At 35.7% G+C, this 18,613-nt stretch overlaps 2 protein-coding genes across 4 annotated transcripts; both read left to right on the top strand.

Annotated features, from left to right (window-relative positions):
* Positions 1 to 1,060: 1,060 nt before the first annotated feature.
* Positions 1,061 to 12,583, top strand: DCL4 (dicer-like 4). 3 transcript variants are annotated; one of them, XM_088825436.1, is made up of 25 exons: positions 1,061 to 1,529; positions 2,081 to 2,258; positions 2,813 to 2,923; positions 3,038 to 3,178; positions 3,274 to 3,346; positions 3,489 to 3,529; positions 3,725 to 3,865; positions 3,939 to 4,067; positions 4,799 to 4,937; positions 5,252 to 5,348; positions 5,748 to 5,934; positions 6,118 to 6,278; positions 6,377 to 6,583; positions 6,761 to 7,014; positions 7,102 to 7,376; positions 7,459 to 7,886; positions 8,541 to 8,635; positions 8,909 to 9,114; positions 9,273 to 9,482; positions 9,953 to 10,411; positions 10,505 to 10,774; positions 11,119 to 11,445; positions 11,533 to 11,860; positions 11,968 to 12,082; positions 12,199 to 12,583. In XM_088825436.1, exons 1-25 carry the CDS (start codon positions 1,381 to 1,383, stop codon positions 12,365 to 12,367), a joined length of 4,890 nt encoding a protein of 1,629 aa, XP_088681562.1. In that variant the 5' UTR covers positions 1,061 to 1,380; the 3' UTR covers positions 12,368 to 12,583. The 3 variants fall into 3 exon arrangements, with proteins under 3 accessions (XP_088681562.1, XP_012844160.2, XP_088681563.1); XM_012988706.2 differs by having other exon boundaries at positions 8,906 to 9,114; XM_088825437.1 differs by lacking the exon at positions 12,199 to 12,583 and having other exon boundaries at positions 8,906 to 9,114; positions 11,968 to 12,086.
* A 532-nt stretch (positions 12,584 to 13,115) lies between these two features.
* On the top strand, positions 13,116 to 18,441 carry MCM5 (Minichromosome maintenance (MCM2/3/5) family protein). Its single transcript, XM_012988702.2, has 18 exons — positions 13,116 to 13,629; positions 14,063 to 14,206; positions 14,303 to 14,482; positions 14,571 to 14,669; positions 14,791 to 14,927; positions 15,012 to 15,117; positions 15,254 to 15,388; positions 15,467 to 15,544; positions 15,718 to 15,822; positions 15,958 to 16,049; positions 16,141 to 16,273; positions 16,379 to 16,474; positions 16,775 to 16,866; positions 16,959 to 17,049; positions 17,436 to 17,545; positions 17,751 to 17,880; positions 17,968 to 18,069; positions 18,175 to 18,441. The coding sequence occupies exons 1-18, from the start codon at positions 13,342 to 13,344 to the stop codon at positions 18,256 to 18,258; spliced, it is 2,202 nt and encodes a 733-aa protein (XP_012844156.2). The 5' UTR covers positions 13,116 to 13,341; the 3' UTR covers positions 18,259 to 18,441.
* The last annotated feature ends 172 nt before the right edge of the window (positions 18,442 to 18,613 follow it).

The raw sequence follows: 18,613 nt of genomic DNA, 5'->3' as shown, positions 1-18,613 counted from the left end.
ATTGCATCGATTTGCCCCCATGTACTTGAAAAATTGTCTCAATGTGGCCCTCGCCGTTAGTTTTCAGAAATTTGACCTTAATACCATTTAATTTAAGTCTGAAAATTACTAAAATGTCACCCCTCCAGTTTAAATAATTATAAAAAAAAAAAAAAAAAATAAAAAAATAAAAAACAAAAGTTAAAATAATAAAAAATTCAAGACGGCAAGAAAACATAGTCCACGACGCCAGCCATAATTTTTTTTTTATTTTTTTATTAATAATTATTTAAACTGGGAGGGGTGGTTTTTTTGTAAATTTCAAACTTAGATCAAACGGTGTTAAGGTCAAATGTCTGAAAACTAACGGCGATGGCCACATTGAGACAATTTTTCAAGTACATGGGGCAAATCGATGCAATTGAGAGTAGAAGGGGGTAAAGTGATATCCAGACAAAGTATAAGGGGGCAAATCGATGCAATTGAGAATAGAAGGGGTAAAGTGATATCGAACCAAAGTACAAGGAGACAAATCGATGTAATTAAGAGTACAAGGGGGGTAAAGTGATATTCAACCAAAGTACAAGGAGGTAAAGTGAATTTTACCCAAAAATAAATATTTATTAAATAGTTCGATATTCGGTACAGTATACCGGACATCAATGCCGTATACGAGTACTGAATACCGAATTTCACTATCGAATACCGAACCAAACACGTACCGAATTTTCCGTTCGGTTCGGTCTATTTACCGACCGAGTGAACACTCTTATGATAGACTAGTAAATTTTAGTATAAGTGCACATACAGATTGCCTACGAGTTCCTTCATTAAAATAAAATGCTATCGTAATATATATATATATATATATATATATATATATTTAAAAAATTATTTATAAGGTAAAAAATATTGAATAATTAAAAAAATAATAAATAAATTTGCATAAATAATTAAGTAAATATACTAGGTTTTAGAGAAGTGGTGGGAGATCATGGCCCCATGATACTATACTTGCTCCATAAGCAATAATAAACTTCTTCATTATTATATATATTTTTTAATTATTTAATTATTTCTTATTTTATACACGTGAATGTTTGTACTCGTGAACAATTATTGATTTAATAGTGTTGGTACTTTGTTAGGAGCATCATACATTTCCTCATTATAGATATATTCCCGCGCATACAAATTATACATACACATATATTAATTCATTCCATAGCATCTGTACATTAAACCTCTGATAAAGCAAAGAATTCGTACGGACTCACAAAATAAAAAACCCCACTTCTTCCGGGAGAGTTGTATTCACATTTGACGAAAAAACAAAAGCAAACCCCCAATTTTCCGGTCAATCGCAAGTCAAATTCGACTGACCGCCGCCGTCAAACCGACATGAACGGCGGCGACACGACCACGATCATGCGGAGCGGGTCCCGGGAGGATGGGATTCGTAAGCAGCTCTCAACGCTGTCCCTCAATGGTGATGAAGAGCGGCCGATTCCTGAGAAGCAGAACAAAGACCCAAGGAAAATCGCTAGAAAGTACGATTTTATTTTTATTTTTATTTTTCTACGGGTGCTTATTTTGGATCATGCAAGTGCATTCGCTTTTATTGGTTTTATTTTTTTGCTTTTTGCTTGGTTGATTTTTTGTTTTCCTTGTATTTACTGAGAAAGATGGTTGCTTTTGTTTAATTTGGAGAATTTATTCGAGTAAAATTGAGAAACTGAACAGTTGAAATTAAGATGATTAAGCAGGGCAGTTTGCCCCTTAATTTTAGGGGAAAATGCCCTAGATATCTGTGTGTGTGTTGAGGATCTGATTTCTGAAGTTTTGGGTGTGAAGAAGATGATGCATTGGACTGTACCTTGTTAATTCCACAGTCTAATCAAATATCTAGGTACAAATGTAAATGTTTGTATACTGAAGGCATTTAGTATTTTAATTAAATAATATTGTATGAGTTTGGTTTATATGTTGCATTATTTTACCTGAGTGGGGATTTGTTTTACCACCACCTTTTTGATGAATATACTACCGTCAATAGGCTGAGGTTGATATTGAGTCTACTGTTTTCTTTAATTTCATACAGGTACCAGATAGACCTTTGCAATAAAGCGTTGGAGGAGAATGTTGTCGTCTATCTGGAAACAGGTTGTGGGAAAACTCATATCGCCGTTTTACTTATCTATGAGATGGGGCACCTGATTAAGAAACCTCAAAAGAACATATGCATTTTTCTTGCTCCTACAGTTCCTTTGGTTGAGCAGGTATGTCAGTCCCGACTACTTTAAAAGTGCGACGAGGTTGATATACTTTCTGCATTTATTTGTGCAATTAACATTGGTTGGACTAGTCTTGGGTTTCCGCCATGCAGTGTACTTTTGCAGATTTTAGTCTCGTTGACATTATCAGAAATAAGTACTGTTCTGAGTATCAAAGAGCTGTTAAATAAAGGACCAGTAAGATATAGGACTTGATCTTTTGAGTGCAGGAATATTTTTCAGTACTATGAAAAAGTTTGACCATGGGTTCGCTATAAACAGTTCCTTTGTTTGTTTAGTACCACTGCTTTAGAAGCAGTTAGATGCTTGTTTCCTTTTTATGGCCATCTATTAATAGTAATGTGTTGTAGCATCCTGCTGTCTTTTATATTGAATTGTCTCCTTCATTTTATGATTATGTCAGTTGAAAGCATAGTCAACTTCATTTTATTGTTACATTGCATTTATTCTTAGAATTCGCAATATTACATTATATTTTCTGAATTTTATGATTATGTCAGTTGAAATCATCTGTTATTTTTATCTTGTGGCAATAATAGCAAGCCAAGGTCATAGAAAGTTCTCTCGATTTCAAAGTTGGGGTCTGTTGCGGAAGTTCAACACATTTAAAAAGCCGCTATGACTGGGAAAAAGAAATTGAGGAGTATGAGGTTGGTTGAGTTAATTGCGACTTTGCGACTTATTAAATCTGCTCCATGCCCATGTAAGCATTCAAGTGATTAACAACATATGTTACTTCATCCAAATTTTGTTTCCACTCGCAGGTCCTTGTCATGACACCTCAGATAATGCTAAACAATTTGTCACACTGCTTTATCAAGATTGAGCTGATTTCCCTTCTGATATTTGATGAATGTCATTACGCACAACTTGACAGCAATCATCCTTATGCTGAAATTATGAGGGTAATATATTGAAATAGTGATTTATGCCAGTATACGCGGCATCAGTTTTTCAGTTTCTGTTGTCAAATAATTTATGTTCGGATTGTCAACTGCAGATCTTCTACAAAATGGATGGGTCAAAACTTCCTCGTATTTTTGGCATGACTGCTTCTCCAAAACTAGGGAAAGGTAAATGTAATTGCGTCAGTTACTTATCAAGCATACCTCTCTATGAAATGCAGAAAATTATGTGGCTTTTCACCCAGAAAAAATGTATGTTGATTTTATCATTTTCTGATTAATGCACCAACGTGCTCTTATGTCATTTTAGGTGGCTCAATTGATGGTCTTGAGGCGTTGATGCGTGCAAAGGTGTGTTTGAAAGATGGATTTACAAATTTTCTTTTTATGTACTTTAAATGAACAATAATGTTAGATTATATCTTGTATAACTATAAAAGTAAAAGGTTTCGAGGAATATTAGGTGGACGAGAAGCTTAACCCCTAGCTCTCTCTGTACCTCTTTTCTCAAATATTTGATCATTTGAGGGTGTGTTTTTTTCATAGGTTTATTCTGTTGAAGATAAAGATGAACTGGAAAGATTCGTCACATCCCCAAAAGTAAATGTATATTATTATAGTTCAAAAAAGAATGGGTGTTCTCCTCACATGATCTATACTACAAATCTTGAGGAAATAAAAAACCAGGTATTGTGTAATTGAATGTTTAAGTAAATTCATTCCACATGAACTATCAAACCAACGCCTTTGTGTTTAACAGTCCATGTTGGCTCTCCGTACGAACTCGGTTGATCAGAGTAGTTTCATAAATACCAAAAAGACTCTTCAGAAGCTTCATTGTAATATAATATTTTGTCTCGAAAACCTTGGATTGTGGGGGGCATTACAGGTAAGGATCACAATATTCGGTTATTCTGTTTGGCCTCTATTGTTTTTAGATTTAATGCATTGACCAGTGCTGCTTAATTGTGCCTCTATCTAACCGTTCTAAGATAGTAAAACTGTAAAAGTGAAAGACAGTTTTTAACTCTTCATGTCTCAAATGTTATTCTTATTGGCTATTTGCTCGTTCCTTTCCATGAGGGTCTCTTAAGCTCTTGCCTTTTTAGTTTTGTGTGTGTGTGTGACTGCGCATGGCATGCCACATTTATCTGGGGAATGGGGATAACACAATGTGCTAGAATTATGAATTCTTGTAGTCTTGGATCCACAAACCTGAATTGAAATGCATTGATATATACCTAAAAAATCTCAGACATTCTTCTACGGAACAGTTAACATTATATTACGTTCAACCTCTATTTTGTTGAAGTATCATAACTCAAAGTTTTGTATACACAGAAGTCCAGTAAATGTCATAAACCAACAAAAAAATAATAAAATTACTGCACAAAATTCATGTAGACGAGCCATTTATAAGGCCAATGTATTATCTTATAAGGGAGAAGTGAGAGAAGTTTGTGTCTCGAGAATGCACACCACAGATGAAAAATGATGGATTTTCTTTTCTAAAACTCTAATAATTATGCATGCTTGCAATTTTTATAACGGCTCAAGTTAATGTAGATTCTGATGCAAATTTTTATAACGGCTCAATTTTTACTGATGCTTTTTTCAAAGGCCAGTTACATCTCTTTAAAGGGTGATATTTCTGAGAATACTGATCTTGTGGAGGAAGAATCGAGTTGCAGTGATGACAATATATGCAACAAATACTTGCATAAGGCTGCCTCCTTTCTTGCTTCTCATTGCACTGGAGGTATTTTACTTCCCCAGGCATGCCTGCAATTTGTTTCTTTTACTGTCTTATGTCTGTTCTTCTTGATTCGATTATATATACAGTTGCCTTCCTCTGATGTCTTAGCAGCGTAGTACATGTACTACCATAGAGATTGATTTAGTATGTATTATCATATAATGCCTTAAACTTATATGGACTACTAATTTCGCCACACAGGGGAACCTGCTTCTTTTTTGCTCCATTTGTTGTGAGATACTTTTGGTTTCTTTGACTGAAAATATAAATGTATATCTACTGTTGACTTTGGAAAATTTATTCTATTATTCATGCAGATGGCATTGGAGCGAATTTGTCATGTGTAGAAATTTTGAAGGAGCCTTATTTTTCGAGGAAGCTCCTAAGGCTTATTGGAATTCTATCCAGCTTTAGGTTTGTTTTTGGTTGCTCTAAAAATATAAAAGACACAAACATATTCAACTAGAATCTTTTCTCGAGAAATGTGGTTTTCTTTAACTCGTGATTAAGCTTTAGGTTTGTATAGGATACTAACAGAAAACAAATTAGCGAGCCTAACTGTTTTTTGGTTTTCTTTGCACTTCTGGTGCAAGAATTTGTTGTTTTTTTTGCAGTAACAATCTTTTAAGAAATTAATATTCTATTTTCATCTTGTTTTTGTGAATTTTATTTTAATTACCAGTAGAGTCCCTTTACAACATCATTAAAGCCGAGTTAATTTTTAGAAGGAAATCAATGTTGAAAATTTATCTGAATCTTTTCAACCAATATAAACATTATATACATGCATAACAAATTTAATTTTCTTTACAGGTTGCAGCCTGATATGAAATGCATAATCTTTGTCAACAGAATTGTTACTGCGAGATCCCTCACATATATACTTCAAAATTTAAAGTTTTTATCTTCTTGGAAGTGTGGTTTTCTCGTGGGAGTTCACTCTGGACTTGTGTCACGTAAAAATACAAACGTCATTCTAGAGAAGTTTCGGTCTGGTGAGGTAATGCTTCCTATCGGGTGACATGTTTCCATTTTACTTATTCCTACAAAAAAATGTTTCCAACTTAATTGTATTTTCCCTTTGAGTACACTATGGTCTAATTGTTTGTTCGGAAGATCTATGGTCAACTTCTGGTCTATACCATACTAATTTCTATTTTCCCTGTTCAAATTGTTTTGGTAGCTAAATCTGTTAGTTGCAACAAAAGTGGGTGAAGAGGGACTCGATATTCAGACATGTTGCCTTGTAATAAGGTTTGATCTTCCAGAGACTGTAGCAAGTTTTATTCAATCTCGAGGTCGTGCACGTATGCCGCAATCTGAATATGCCTTTTTGGTGGACAGGTGCTTTACTGATTTTATTGATTGCTTGCTTATGGAACCATTTTTTTAGTTTTCTATTTATGATTAAAGTTAAATATGTGATGTTCTGAAAACTGCAGCGACAACTCAAGGGAAATTGATTTGATTGAACATTTTAAAAAAGATGAAGCTCAAATGAATGAAGAGATTTCCTCGAGAAAATCTCACTTACCAGTAACCGATTTCGTCGAGAGAACATATAAAGTGGATGTTACTGGGGCAACTATTAGTTCTGTATCAAGTGTCTCTCTGCTGCATCGCTATTGTTCAAAGCTTCCTCATGATGAGTATGATCTTATTCTTAGTGTTAATTGGTTGCTGTTATACTTCTGATCTGGGTCATGGTGCTACTCTTTTTTTAATTTAATTTTAGTGTTTTTTAGTGTCTGTTATTCTTTCTGATTTGGTGTTACAATGATATATTGGTCTCCAAAGTTATTCTTAATATACTTTATCTGCATTAGGTATTTCAATCCAAAACCCTACTTCTACTATTATGACGATGCAGATGGAACGATTTGCAATATTGTTCTTCCGGCCAATGCTCCAATTCATCAAATTGTCAGTGCACCACAAACTTCAACAGAGGCAGCTAAGAAAGATGCCTGTTTGAAAGCATGCAAGGCATTACATGAAGTTGGAGCACTGACCGATTATCTCTTGCCAGAGCAAGATGATAAAAATGAAGAATCGATATCTGATTCTGATGACATCAATGGTCAGGATATATCTTTTTTATTTATTTGATTGACACTCAATTATATAAGCTGAAGGTTTTAAATTTTAGTTGTTGCACTTATTTCAGAGGAGGAGTCACGAGCTGTACTATACGAGATGCTTGTTCCTGCTGCCCTCAGGAAAACATGGACAGAAGAGAAGAATTCCACTTCTTTTAGCTCTTATTACATTAAATTTTGTCCGAATCCAGCGGATAGGATATACCAAAGATTTGGTCTTTTCGTTAAGGAGCCACTCTCAGAAGAGGCTGGGAAAATGAAAGTTGATCTTTGTTTGGCCCATGGTAGAACGGTGATGACAGAGATTATTCCATCTGGAGTTGTTAGATTGGATAAAGATGAGGTAGAGTTCTTTAGTTTTGTCCAAATTTGTTTAAAATGATAAAACATATTGTGGTTCTGAATTTCGTGTTTCAATTGCACAGATTGCCGCAGCTGAAAAGTTCCAACAAATGTCTCTCAAAATTATTCTTGATCGGCATCAGTTTATACCGGAATACGTGTCACTGGAAAATAATGATGTGTATGAACCAAGCTCGTCGACCTTCTATCTGTTGCTTCCTGTTATTCAGCTTCAGCATGAAAAAATCTCGGTGGACTGGACACTAATCAATAGATGTTTGTCGTCTCCAATTTTCAGACACCCAAGCATTCGTTTGGGCAATGAAACATATCAAATGAATAACCACGTGCATCTTGCAAATGGTTGCAAAAGTGTAGATGATGTTGTGGATAGTTTGGTGTATGTCCCATGCAAAGATATATTTTTCTTTATTTCTGATATTCTTCCAGGAAAAAATGGACATAGCTTATACGATGATTCAGAAAGTCATGTCGAGCACTACGCTGAAAGGTAATTTATTTTTCTACTTTATCTGTTAAATTGTCAATACATTGTATCATGATTTATTCAAAAAAAAGTCTGTATTTAGGGAATTCAAGAATGCATAATTCTATGTGCCTTTTAAACTATAGCTTTTGTATTAGACAAAACGTGTTACGTAGTGGCAGCAGATAGCTTTTATACTCCGAAGTCAACTTGCTTCTGTGTACATGAACTATCTCAGGGTCCACTTGAAGTTTTTTGTGCAGTAGCTTAGTCACATTCATGACATGCACTGTATCTGAAAATAAACTTTCAGCAATTTTTTTGCAGAAGATCTTCATATTTATATTTCAGAAATTTGGTAGATATAGAATTATTTCTAAACCTTTAGCTTGTCTTATATCTCTCACATCACAGCCATGGGTGCATATTCAATTAGCTTTTCTCAAGCTTAGAGGTTTGACTGTATGAGATCAAAACATTACTATTAATTTGAAAATTGACCTATTTACAACAATAAATATTATTTGACTATTTTGTAATTCTTTTGCTTGCTCTGATTCTGGAACCTCTGTTTTGGCATATCTGAGCCGTTATAAAGTCTGCATTTTATGAGGAATGTTCGTTATCCTGCTAATATCATTTTCTGCTCCTTGTGATGGTTCAAATATTACTTTACAGGTTTGGTATTCATCTCACTCACCCTAATCAACCCCTACTCAAAGCCAAGCAACTCTTTGTTTTGGACAACTTACTGCGAAAGAAAAAACACTCAGGTATAGATTATTTATGTTACTAGTGCAGAAAATACTTTCTTTTCTTAGTTCCTATATTTTCTCTCAGAGTTCGAATGTATCAGCGACGGTAGGTAATATAATAAATTTAATGTATTTTTATCTGCCTTTGCATCCCAATTGTATATTTTGAGTAGGACTTGGATGATTTTGTTTCCTCCCCCCCCCCCCCACCCAAACCCAATCCAACCTCCCACCAAAAAAAAAAACTTATGTATTGACTTATTGAATTATTTGCTTGCTGATATGTAGAAGAATGGCGAGAAAAAAAGGAACACTTCATTGAATTACCTCCTGAGATTTGTCAGTTGAAAGTCAGTGGTTTTTCGAAAGAAATTGGAAGTTCATTGTCGCTTTTACCATCAATCCTGCATCGGCTTGAAAACTTTCTTGTGGCCATAGAATTGAAGGATAAACTAGTAGCTGCATTCCCCGAAGGAGCAGAAGTTACTGCTGATCGTGTAAGTCTTTTCAGGATTACTCGTGTCTACTATTTTGATTAAGTTAGATGGCACAGTATGTTCCCCTGTACGCCGTAGTATTACTATAGTACATCACATCTTGTTTGCATACACATACATTTGTAATGTGCTGAATATTCATTTTGACGTTGGGTCAGATTCTTGAAGCACTCACGACAGAAAGATGCTGTGAACACTTTTCTCTTGAAAGGCTTGAAGTGCTTGGAGATGCATTTCTCAAGTTTGCAGTTGGTAGACATCTTTTTCTTAAGCATGATGCCATAGATGAAGGGCAGCTAACTAGAAAGCGTTCCAACATTGTCAACAACTCCAACTTACTCAAATTGGCAATAAGGAAAAATCTACCGGTAAGGAATGTAACTTCTATGGTTCCTAGTTTAAAAATAATTAAGTGTTGAGGTTTAATACAACTTCGTTTCATGAATCTTTGCTATTTCTCTGGACAGAGAGCCTGCAATGATACCTTGTTGAATGACCACTTCATCTAAAAGCTTAAGCTTTTATTTATACTAATTTGAGGTGATAATATTTAATTAATTGACCCGGATCTAATCAAAAGCTAATTATTTTGTGCCGCGGTCCTTGTTTTATCTGCTTCTATATGCATATTTAATTTTCCTCCTGAAACTATTAGTGTAGCCTAACAAATAGATGAAGGACCTCAAGAATTATCATGAACTTGGTTCCTTACAAAAAAATGCATATCAGAGAATTTACGAACAACAACTTGTGAAACTTAAACATGTGAAAAATACTTCACTCCAAAATATTTTCTGGGGGTTGTTCGATGTAGTTTGTATAAACAAATATATGTCAGGTATATATACGTGATCAATCATTTGAGGCCGACCAATTCTTTGCATTTGGCCGTCGTTGTCCTTCAACTTGCGAAAAGGAAACTGAGGCAAGTATTCACTCTCAAAGCCATGGCAAGAAAAATGATGCAAATGCCGAAGTTAGATGCAATAGATGCCACCATTGGTTACATAACAAGACCATTGCAGATGTTGTTGAGGCACTTACTGGAGTTTTTATAGTTGATAGCGGCTTCAAAGCAGCAACTGCATTCCTTAATTGGCTCGGCATAAAAGTAGATGTTATACAGTCACAAATTGATGATATGTGCTCTGCCAGCAAGGCGTTTCTACCGCTTTCGGATCAAATAGACATCAATACCCTTGAAAGTCTGACAGGGCACAAATTTGCCCACAAAGGTTTGCTCATTCAAGCCTTTGTTCATCCATCTTTCAACGGTCATTTGGGAGGTTGCTACCAGGTATGTACTGATTAATACAGTCTACTCTGAATATTAGTTATTAATTGTTAAAATTTCTAATTTATATTATATAAATTTCATTGCTTGAACCAGAGACTTGAATTTCTTGGAGACGCTGTCTTGGATTATTTGATCACTTCCTATCTTTATTCGGTGTACCCAAAACTGAAACCTGGCCAGTTAACGGATTTGAGATCGGTTTCTGTCAACAACACTTCATTTGCTGACGTGGCTGCACGCCGGTCCTTCCACAGATTTATTATTTGTGATTCTAGTGTTCTTCGGGAATCAATGGCTAAATATGTGAGCAACATCGAAAGATCAGCACCAATAGGACATATTGAAGAGAAAACTTGTCCAAAGGTCGTTTTTTATGTTCCTTCGCTGTAGCTTATAATTATTCCATATACATGATTACTCCTATTCTTTATTCTTCTGAAATATTCCGCTTAAATTGGAGTACTGATTTGCACTGTTCGATTATTGATGGAGTAAATTTTACAAAACTATCAAGCTCAATTTATTAAAGTTGATCCTAATCTATGGTTTTCGAAAAAATCCCACAAATCTTATATCACAAAAAGTGTGAAACTACCTGATGTTGGCAAAGTGCTAGTGTATGACGTGTACCCTGTTTTACTATAATGGTTATTTTCATGGAAAATTTGTTTGCGATATCAGTTGTAATTTTATTGTAATGCTTTCAGGTCCTTGGTGATTTAGTGGAGTCTTGCATCGGTGCCATATTTCTCGACACAGGGTTTGATTTGAAGCATGTCTGGAAGATAATGCTCTTTTTATTGGATCCGATTATTACTTCTTCGAAACTGCACTTTAATCCCATAAGGGACCTTCATGAATTTTGCCAATCCTATTACTGGGAGGTGCAGTTTTCTTCATCGAAGAAAGACGGTAAGTTCTTGGTCGAAGCTAAAGTAGATGAAGGAACTGTTTCCGCCACTGCATCGGCTACCCACGTCAGCGGCAAAGTCGCCAGAAAGATGGCTGCAAGACAAATTTATGAATGCTTGAAGGTGATTTTTTCCGAATTTTTTTTTAACCATTCTCAATAATTAATTACTTGATTTTTCCTTTGTTCTCATTGGCTCCAATTTTTGTAGGCTCAAGGTTACAAATCCAAATCAAAATCACTGGAAGAAGTGCTTAGAAAAAGTGTAAAGAGGGAAGCAATGTTAATTGGATACGATGAGACTCCCTCTTACGAAATTGCTAAGGTCAAAATTCCGGAAAATTCTCAGAGTGATTTTGAACCGAGAGTTTATCCTCTTAACGAGACCTCCATTAGACCTATTAAAGATCTTCCTTTCCGACAGAGTTCTTCAGAATCACATGTTGCAGAGAAACCCATTAACAGTAATGGCCGCAAAATTAGTTCAACTGCTGGTCATCTAAATAACGGGAACGAGGTTGATCAACAGGGAATAGCAGGTATTGTGTGACCTTAGAGACTTTTGATAGCTTGGTTTTTTAATTTTTTTTTAATTTCTTTAAATTTTGTATTTCACATTCTCTTGCTAAAAACTGTAATATATTAGGTTCTCAATCAAATGTATCGGCAAAATCATGTTTATATGAACTATGCGCTGCTAACTGCTGGAAACCACCTGTTTTCGAATGCTTCAAAGAGACAGGACCAGAACACATAAAGGAGTAAGTTATCAGCTTTTACAACATTATATATTAACTTGTATTTGGTGCTTTGTCAAGGTTTTCGTGTAATCTAAATATAGAGTGTTTTTTTTTTTTTTTTTTTTTTTTTTTTTTAGATTTGTTTTCAGGGTGGTGATGGAAATCGAAGAAATGCCAAATGAGACCTTTGAGTTCTACGGAGAGCCTCGAGCAAGAAAGAAGGATGCGGCTGAGCATGCAGCCGAAGGGGCGCTTTGGTACCTCAAACACGAAGGGTATATATGGGATAAAAAGCGAAATAATTAATCATGTTGTTGGTTGGGTCTAACTATTTTGATTAAGCATGAATATATATATAATGTGTGAAGGTATAGGTATATATTAGGATCAAAATACTGGCTGGGGACCTGTTGTAAAATATGTATGGGTGTAGTAGAATATACTTTTGAGTTATGTGAAGTTCACCAAGTCTAACATTAAACCATTTTGAGTATAAATTTTCATGAACAACTAATCTGGAAATACTTTCGAAGAGTCTTTGCTTACATACTATTTTTTTATTTTTTTTATTTATATTGTTTAACTTTTTAATTAATTGTTGCAAAATTACTAAACACGAATTAACTCTAAAGGAATTATTAATCATAGAAAAAATTTGTGAAAAAATAGATAATTGCAAATATTAACAAAATGAGCTCTTCCATAAAAAAAAAAAAGAACAAAGGGAAATTTATAGTTTTCGCTCCTCATATTTGCACCGATTTCATATTTGGTCCTCCATGCTCAAAAAAACACGATTGGTCACTTATATTTCAAAAAATTAACACATTTGATCATTTTCGTCAATTTACCGTCACTTCGCCAGTTAAGGGAGTGATGGGCTAAAGCTTGATACCATCAGTATTAACGGAAATGGCTAAAATCGTTGAATTTTTTAAATATGAGGGACCAAATGTATTTTTTATGAACATAGGGGGTCAAATGTGTAATTAGTGCAACGTTGAGGACCAAAAATGTATTTCTCCCAAAAAGAAAAAGAAAAAAAAAATGCCCCTATTAATGATGCCTGGTCGGCGCGCCTTCCAAGCACGTGCTCGTCGCGTGAGGAAGCCTTCCCGCCAAGTCTTTCCCGCCAAAAACCCATTTCCAACCCCAATTCCCCAAACCCTCGAGCCCTCTTCACCAGAGCGTTTCACTCACACCCACCCACACACGCACACACGCACACAGAGAGAGAGAGAGAGAGAGAGAGAGAGGAGAGAGAGAGAGAAGATAGAGAGATGTCTGGCTGGGACGAAGGAGGAGTGTTCTACAGCGACCAGGCGCAGTACCCGCACGTCGGCGGTGAACAGTCAGAGACGGCTAGCCGGCATACGGCGCTGCAGAAATTCAAGGAATTCATAAGGAATTTCCAGCACAAGAGCCAACCCAATGTATTTCCCTACAGAGAGGCCCTGCTTTCGAACCCTAAATACGTGCTCGTCAATCTCGCCGACCTCATCTCCTACGATCCTGATCAAAACCTCCCCCAGTTTCTCCGCCAAAACCCCGCCGACTATCTCCCCCTCGTATGCACAATTTTCATTTACTCTCCTTAAAAGAACACGAATCTGATCTGTTTATATAATAATGCATTTAGATATTTTCTCATTGCATCTATATCACATCGTAATTTTGCCGCGCTAGGGATTTTTCTGTGAGTTAGTCAAGTTTCAATTAGACTGAAGCAATTATCATTTAGTTGAAAGTTATGTTTGGAGAAGAACGCTAACCGTTTCTCTTATGTTGAGTAGTTTGGAAAATTGAAGTGCATATGATAAAGGAGAAATGTAGAACTTTGATTTGTTTTTAATACATATAAACAATACTTCTTTCTACTTTACAAATTCAAATTATGTTCGGCACATCAACCTCAATCTCGCATGATTCAAGCATTTAGGAATTTATATCAGTTTACTGATATCTTTCGTTTACCTTTTCTTATTTTGAAAAAAAAAACAGTTCGAAACTGCAGCAGCGGAAGTTCTCACAGGTCTTAAATCACGGGTAGCTGGAGAGAGTGGAGAAATGGAAGAGCCAGTGACTGGGGAAGTGCAAGTACTGCTTAAATCAGAGCAAGATCCTGTTTCAATGCGTTTACTTGGGGTTAGTTGATTTATACCTCTATTTGGATTCTTCTTACCTTGTTTACAATGTATATTTTACTGAAAGGTTGCTTTCTCTTGGCAAAATGGCATGTAGGCACAATATATTTCGAAATTGGTGAAGATATCTGGGATTGTCATAGCGGCCTCAAGGACTAAGGCAAAAGCTACGTATGTGACTTTGTTATGTAAAAACTGCAAGAATGTAAAGCTTGTTCCGTGTCGTCCGGGGCTTGGTGGAGCTATTGTCCCACGATCTTGTGATCACGTCGCCCAGGTTTTCATCAAATGTTTATTTTTGGACTTTATTTATAGTCAGTTTATTTTTAATCGACTGGGTTAAGAATTTATTGCGCATTTTCTAGGCTGGGGAAGATCCTTGTCCAGTTGATCCATGGCTTGTGGTTCCTGACAAGAGTAAGTATGTTGATCAACAGACACTTAAATTGCAAGAAAATCCAGAGGTGAGGAGTCCATGGCTTGTTGTAATTAATTCCATCATGAATTTTGCTAATATAGTTTCATAAATTATAGCTCTTATGATACTTAAACCTACATATTATTTTTGTTTTTTTAATTTCTAAGGATGTGCCGACTGGAGAGTTGCCAAGGAACATGCTTCTATCTATTGATCGCCATCTCGTGCAAACAATTGTTCCTGGACAAAGGTTGACTATAATGGGGATTTACAGCATATTCCAAGCTGCCAACTCATCGACTTCGTAAGAGTTTAATAGTTTTATTGTTTAATAATCAATATATAACCTGCTAGGTTGTTACTTATGTACTTTGGATTATTTGAGCAGTCATAGAGGAGCAGTAGCAGTTAGGCAGCCCTATATTCGGGTGGTAGGATTAGAAGAAACAACTGAGGCTAACACTCGTGGTCCAACCAACTTAACCAGAGATGAGGTGATTGCATGAAGCTATCATGATATTTCATTTAATTATTTAAATATTATCCTCCACGGGTAGATTGCATTTGCGGCTTGTTTTCAGAACTGTGGTATAAAATAATCTTATGTTAACTCAAGTATACCTTTATCAGATTGAAGAATTCAAAAAGTTTGCATCGGATAGTAATGCATACCAGCAAATATGCTCCAAGATTGCTCCTTCGATATTTGGCCACAGTGATGTGAAAAAGGCCGTTGCCTGCCTTTTGTTTGGAGGCTCAAGAAAGGTATACTACAAACTGGTTTTGTTACTAATGTTATTAAACTGGTTCAAAATGCTTAAAAATAGTTCTTTGGAGATGCAGACTTTGCCTGATGGTGTAAAATTAAGAGGTGATATCAATGTTTTGCTCTTGGGGGATCCATCCACAGCCAAATCACAGGTTAGTATTAATATTTCATGTGATATTTCAACTTATATGTCAAACCTACCCCATATCAGCTCATATATAAGAAATTTGAATTTAATTATCGGAGAGTGTTAAAGTTTGTCCTCTTGCAAACAAATAAGATAAAAAATTGTGGCTGAAGTTAGATTTGTTTTATTAATGTATAGTTCCTGAAGTTTGTTGAGAAGACAGCTCCAATAGCTGTGTATACTTCTGGAAAAGGCTCATCTGCTGCCGGTCTTACTGCTTCTGTAATTCGCGACAACAGCACAGTAAGTTTGCACTCGTTAATGATCATTGAGGAGCTATGATGAGATGGATGTGTTTTGTACTGCACTTTACTTTTATAGATAGCATGCAATTACTTTTGTACTTAAATAATTTTTCATGGTTCTTAAATAATTCAGCGGGAGTTTTATCTGGAAGGAGGTGCCATGGTTTTAGCAGATGGGGGCGTTGTTTGCATTGATGAATTTGATAAAATGAGGGCAGAAGACAGGTTAGTACATTTCTGACATCAAAATCACAGTTCTCTTCTTGTGTTTTAATTTACAACTAGAGTGCTCAAATTAGTGGTGCCTGCGGTACAGGGTTGCCATTCATGAAGCTATGGAGCAGCAAACTATATCTATTGCTAAAGCAGGAATAACAACAGTTCTCAATTCCCGGACCTCTGTGCTTGCTGCAGCTAACCCTCCATCTGGGCGTTATGATGATCTCATGGTATGTTAGTTTATGTTAAATGACTGTTTATATTGTCACTATTTCAGTCGGTTTTAAGTCTTTTGACCGTTGAGAAACTAACAGTACTCTTATTTTCTTTTTCAGACCGCTCGAGACAACATTGATTTACAGACCACCATTCTTTCAAGATTTGATATAATATTTATTGTGAAAGATATCAAAATGTATGCGCAAGACAAGGTATGGAAACATTAATCACTTTAGATAGCATGTTTTTTCATACATAAGCGACCCCTCAGACTTTTGCTTTTGCGTCTCTCTAAAATTACGGTCGTGTTATAATCTTGGTTTATTTGATCATCGGGGGACTCTATTTCATTCACTAACATGATTACATGAAGACATGCAAAATGGATAATAAATTCCAAATATCTCTATTAAACATGAGTATAGGTTGTTACTCAGAATGTTGTAATAGAGCTCCTTAAAAGCCAAGTGGAGAAAATTAGCTAAACCTAATCAGATGCTATTCATTTGCAGAGTATTGCCAGCCACATCATCAAAGTTCATGCATCTGCTGATGCAACTGCAACTGACTCGAAGACTACCAAAGAGGACAACTGGCTGAAAAGGTATGCAATTCTAATTAGATCCTTGTTTTTGTCGTAAGGGTTGCTAAAGCTTTGTTGGTTGGGTTGCTGATGTATTTAAACTTCACGTGCAGATATATACACTATTGTCGAACTGAGTGTCACCCCCGTCTCTCCGAGTCTGCAGCGTCTAGATTGCAGGAGAGTTATGTAAAAATTAGACAGGTATTTGTTATACTGTTCTAAATAATACCGAATTGGGTGCTACGATTAGCCACTTGTAACCATCGTAGTCTAGCAATAGTTACTTTATTTATATGCTTCAAATATTCAATTCAATATTCTGGAAATGATTCTGTTGGATATGCTATTTAACTTCTTATTGGATAGGGTTTTTCAAGTGTTATTTTCCTTTATAGCCAAAGTGTTGGTTAGTGCTCCTAAATCTGCATAGAAACCTTAGGTTGACGTTGTCTGAAGGAAAACATTTCCATGAAAAGTATCATGTTTCGTCTGATGCTTAGGATGCTTGTATTTCCCTGTTTGTTATTGATGCATAACGGTATTACATGTTATCCATAAATTTCTCTTACGCTATTTGATTCTTGTAGGACATGAGACGGCAGTCAAATGAAACTGGTGAGACAGCCGTAATACCAATTACAGTGAGGCAGTTGGAAGCTGTTGTGAGATTAAGTGAATCACTTGCTAGAATGACACTGTAAGTTGACGTGTTCCGTGTTGTACCGTATGTGATTATTATACTTCCCCTTGCCTAAATCGTATATGGTTCTAAATTTGCAAATTTGATGTACGCTGAAAGCTCAAGAAGATTAATAATTCTTAATAATCTCCTAACATGATCATTGTATTTTATTGTGTGAAAAGTTTCTGTTTACTGAACCTTATTTTTTTCTGACAATTAGGTCTCATGTTGCAAATGACAACCACGTTCTTGAAGCAATAAGGCTCTTTAACAACTCTACAATGGATGCTGCACGTGCCGGAGTTAATCAACATCTACACCTTACTCCCGAGATGGCAAATGAGATAAAGGTGACCACTGTTTGGCTCTCAATAACCTGGTCTATTTTTACGTATTATAATAAATTATACCGATGCTAAATCTGATAAAATGTACAGCAAGCGGAAACCCAGATAAAGAGAAGAATGGGTATTGGAAGCCATATATCAGAGAGAAGGCTGATCGATGAGCTTACTAGGATGGGCATGAATGAATCTATTGTAAGAAAAAAATCAATTTTGGGTTTTAACCAGTAGTAAATAACAGATATTAGAATCTTTAAATGTCTTTTTTCTATAATTGATCTATGTGTGTGTATCTGATAGGTAAGAAGAGCTTTAGTGGTTATGCATCAAAGAGATGAAGTAGAGTATAAGCGAGAAAGACGGGTAATTGTCCGTAAAGCGTGAAGCCCGATGCTATTGCGTTTGTAATCTGCCATTTTTCTGCAGCTGTGTAGCCCAAACCATATTTTAGAAGAATATTTGTTCTATGATGCGGTTAATGATGTGTGTTATTTAAGTATGTTTGTAATCGAACGCTTAAACATATTGATTATATAATCTATCTTGTGAAACAACGCTTTTGCTCTTTGTGTATCTTACACAGAAAACTGCCAAGGAAGCTTCGTGTTGCTTTAGAATAGCAACTACACTAAAGCTTCGTGTTGTGTGAATATGTGCAAGTGTGAAAGTCGAATGGATTTTGAACCACGAAAGTTGAGATATTAAACCTTATAAATTGACTTGTGGATTCATATGAATC

The sequence above is a fragment of the Erythranthe guttata genome, chromosome 11, assembly GCF_056151865.1.
Source record: "Erythranthe guttata isolate IM_541 chromosome 11, IM_541, whole genome shotgun sequence".
Taxonomy (NCBI): Eukaryota; Viridiplantae; Streptophyta; class Magnoliopsida; order Lamiales; family Phrymaceae; genus Erythranthe; species Erythranthe guttata.
This window is presented reverse-complemented; position numbering and strand designations above follow the sequence as displayed.

What these genes read in the sequence shown, in the direction of transcription:
- MCM5 (XM_012988702.2), top strand. Translation starts at nt 13,342, where the DNA reads ATGTCTGGCTGGGACGAAGGAGGAGTGTTCTACAGCGACCAGGCGCAG. An exon ending in AAATGTATGCGCAAGACAAG is followed by an intron (nt 16,475 to 16,774) that starts GTATGGAAACAT and finishes ATTCATTTGCAG; the next exon opens with AGTATTGCCAGCCACATCAT. An exon ending in AGATGGCAAATGAGATAAAG is followed by an intron (nt 17,881 to 17,967) that starts GTGACCACTGTT and finishes TAAAATGTACAG; the next exon opens with CAAGCGGAAACCCAGATAAA.
- DCL4 (XM_012988706.2), top strand. Translation starts at nt 1,381, where the DNA reads ATGAACGGCGGCGACACGACCACGATCATGCGGAGCGGGTCCCGGGAG. An exon ending in TTCTCCAAAACTAGGGAAAG is followed by an intron (nt 3,347 to 3,488) that starts GTAAATGTAATT and finishes ATGTCATTTTAG; the next exon opens with GTGGCTCAATTGATGGTCTT. An exon ending in TATGCCTTTTTGGTGGACAG is followed by an intron (nt 6,279 to 6,376) that starts GTGCTTTACTGA and finishes TGAAAACTGCAG; the next exon opens with CGACAACTCAAGGGAAATTG.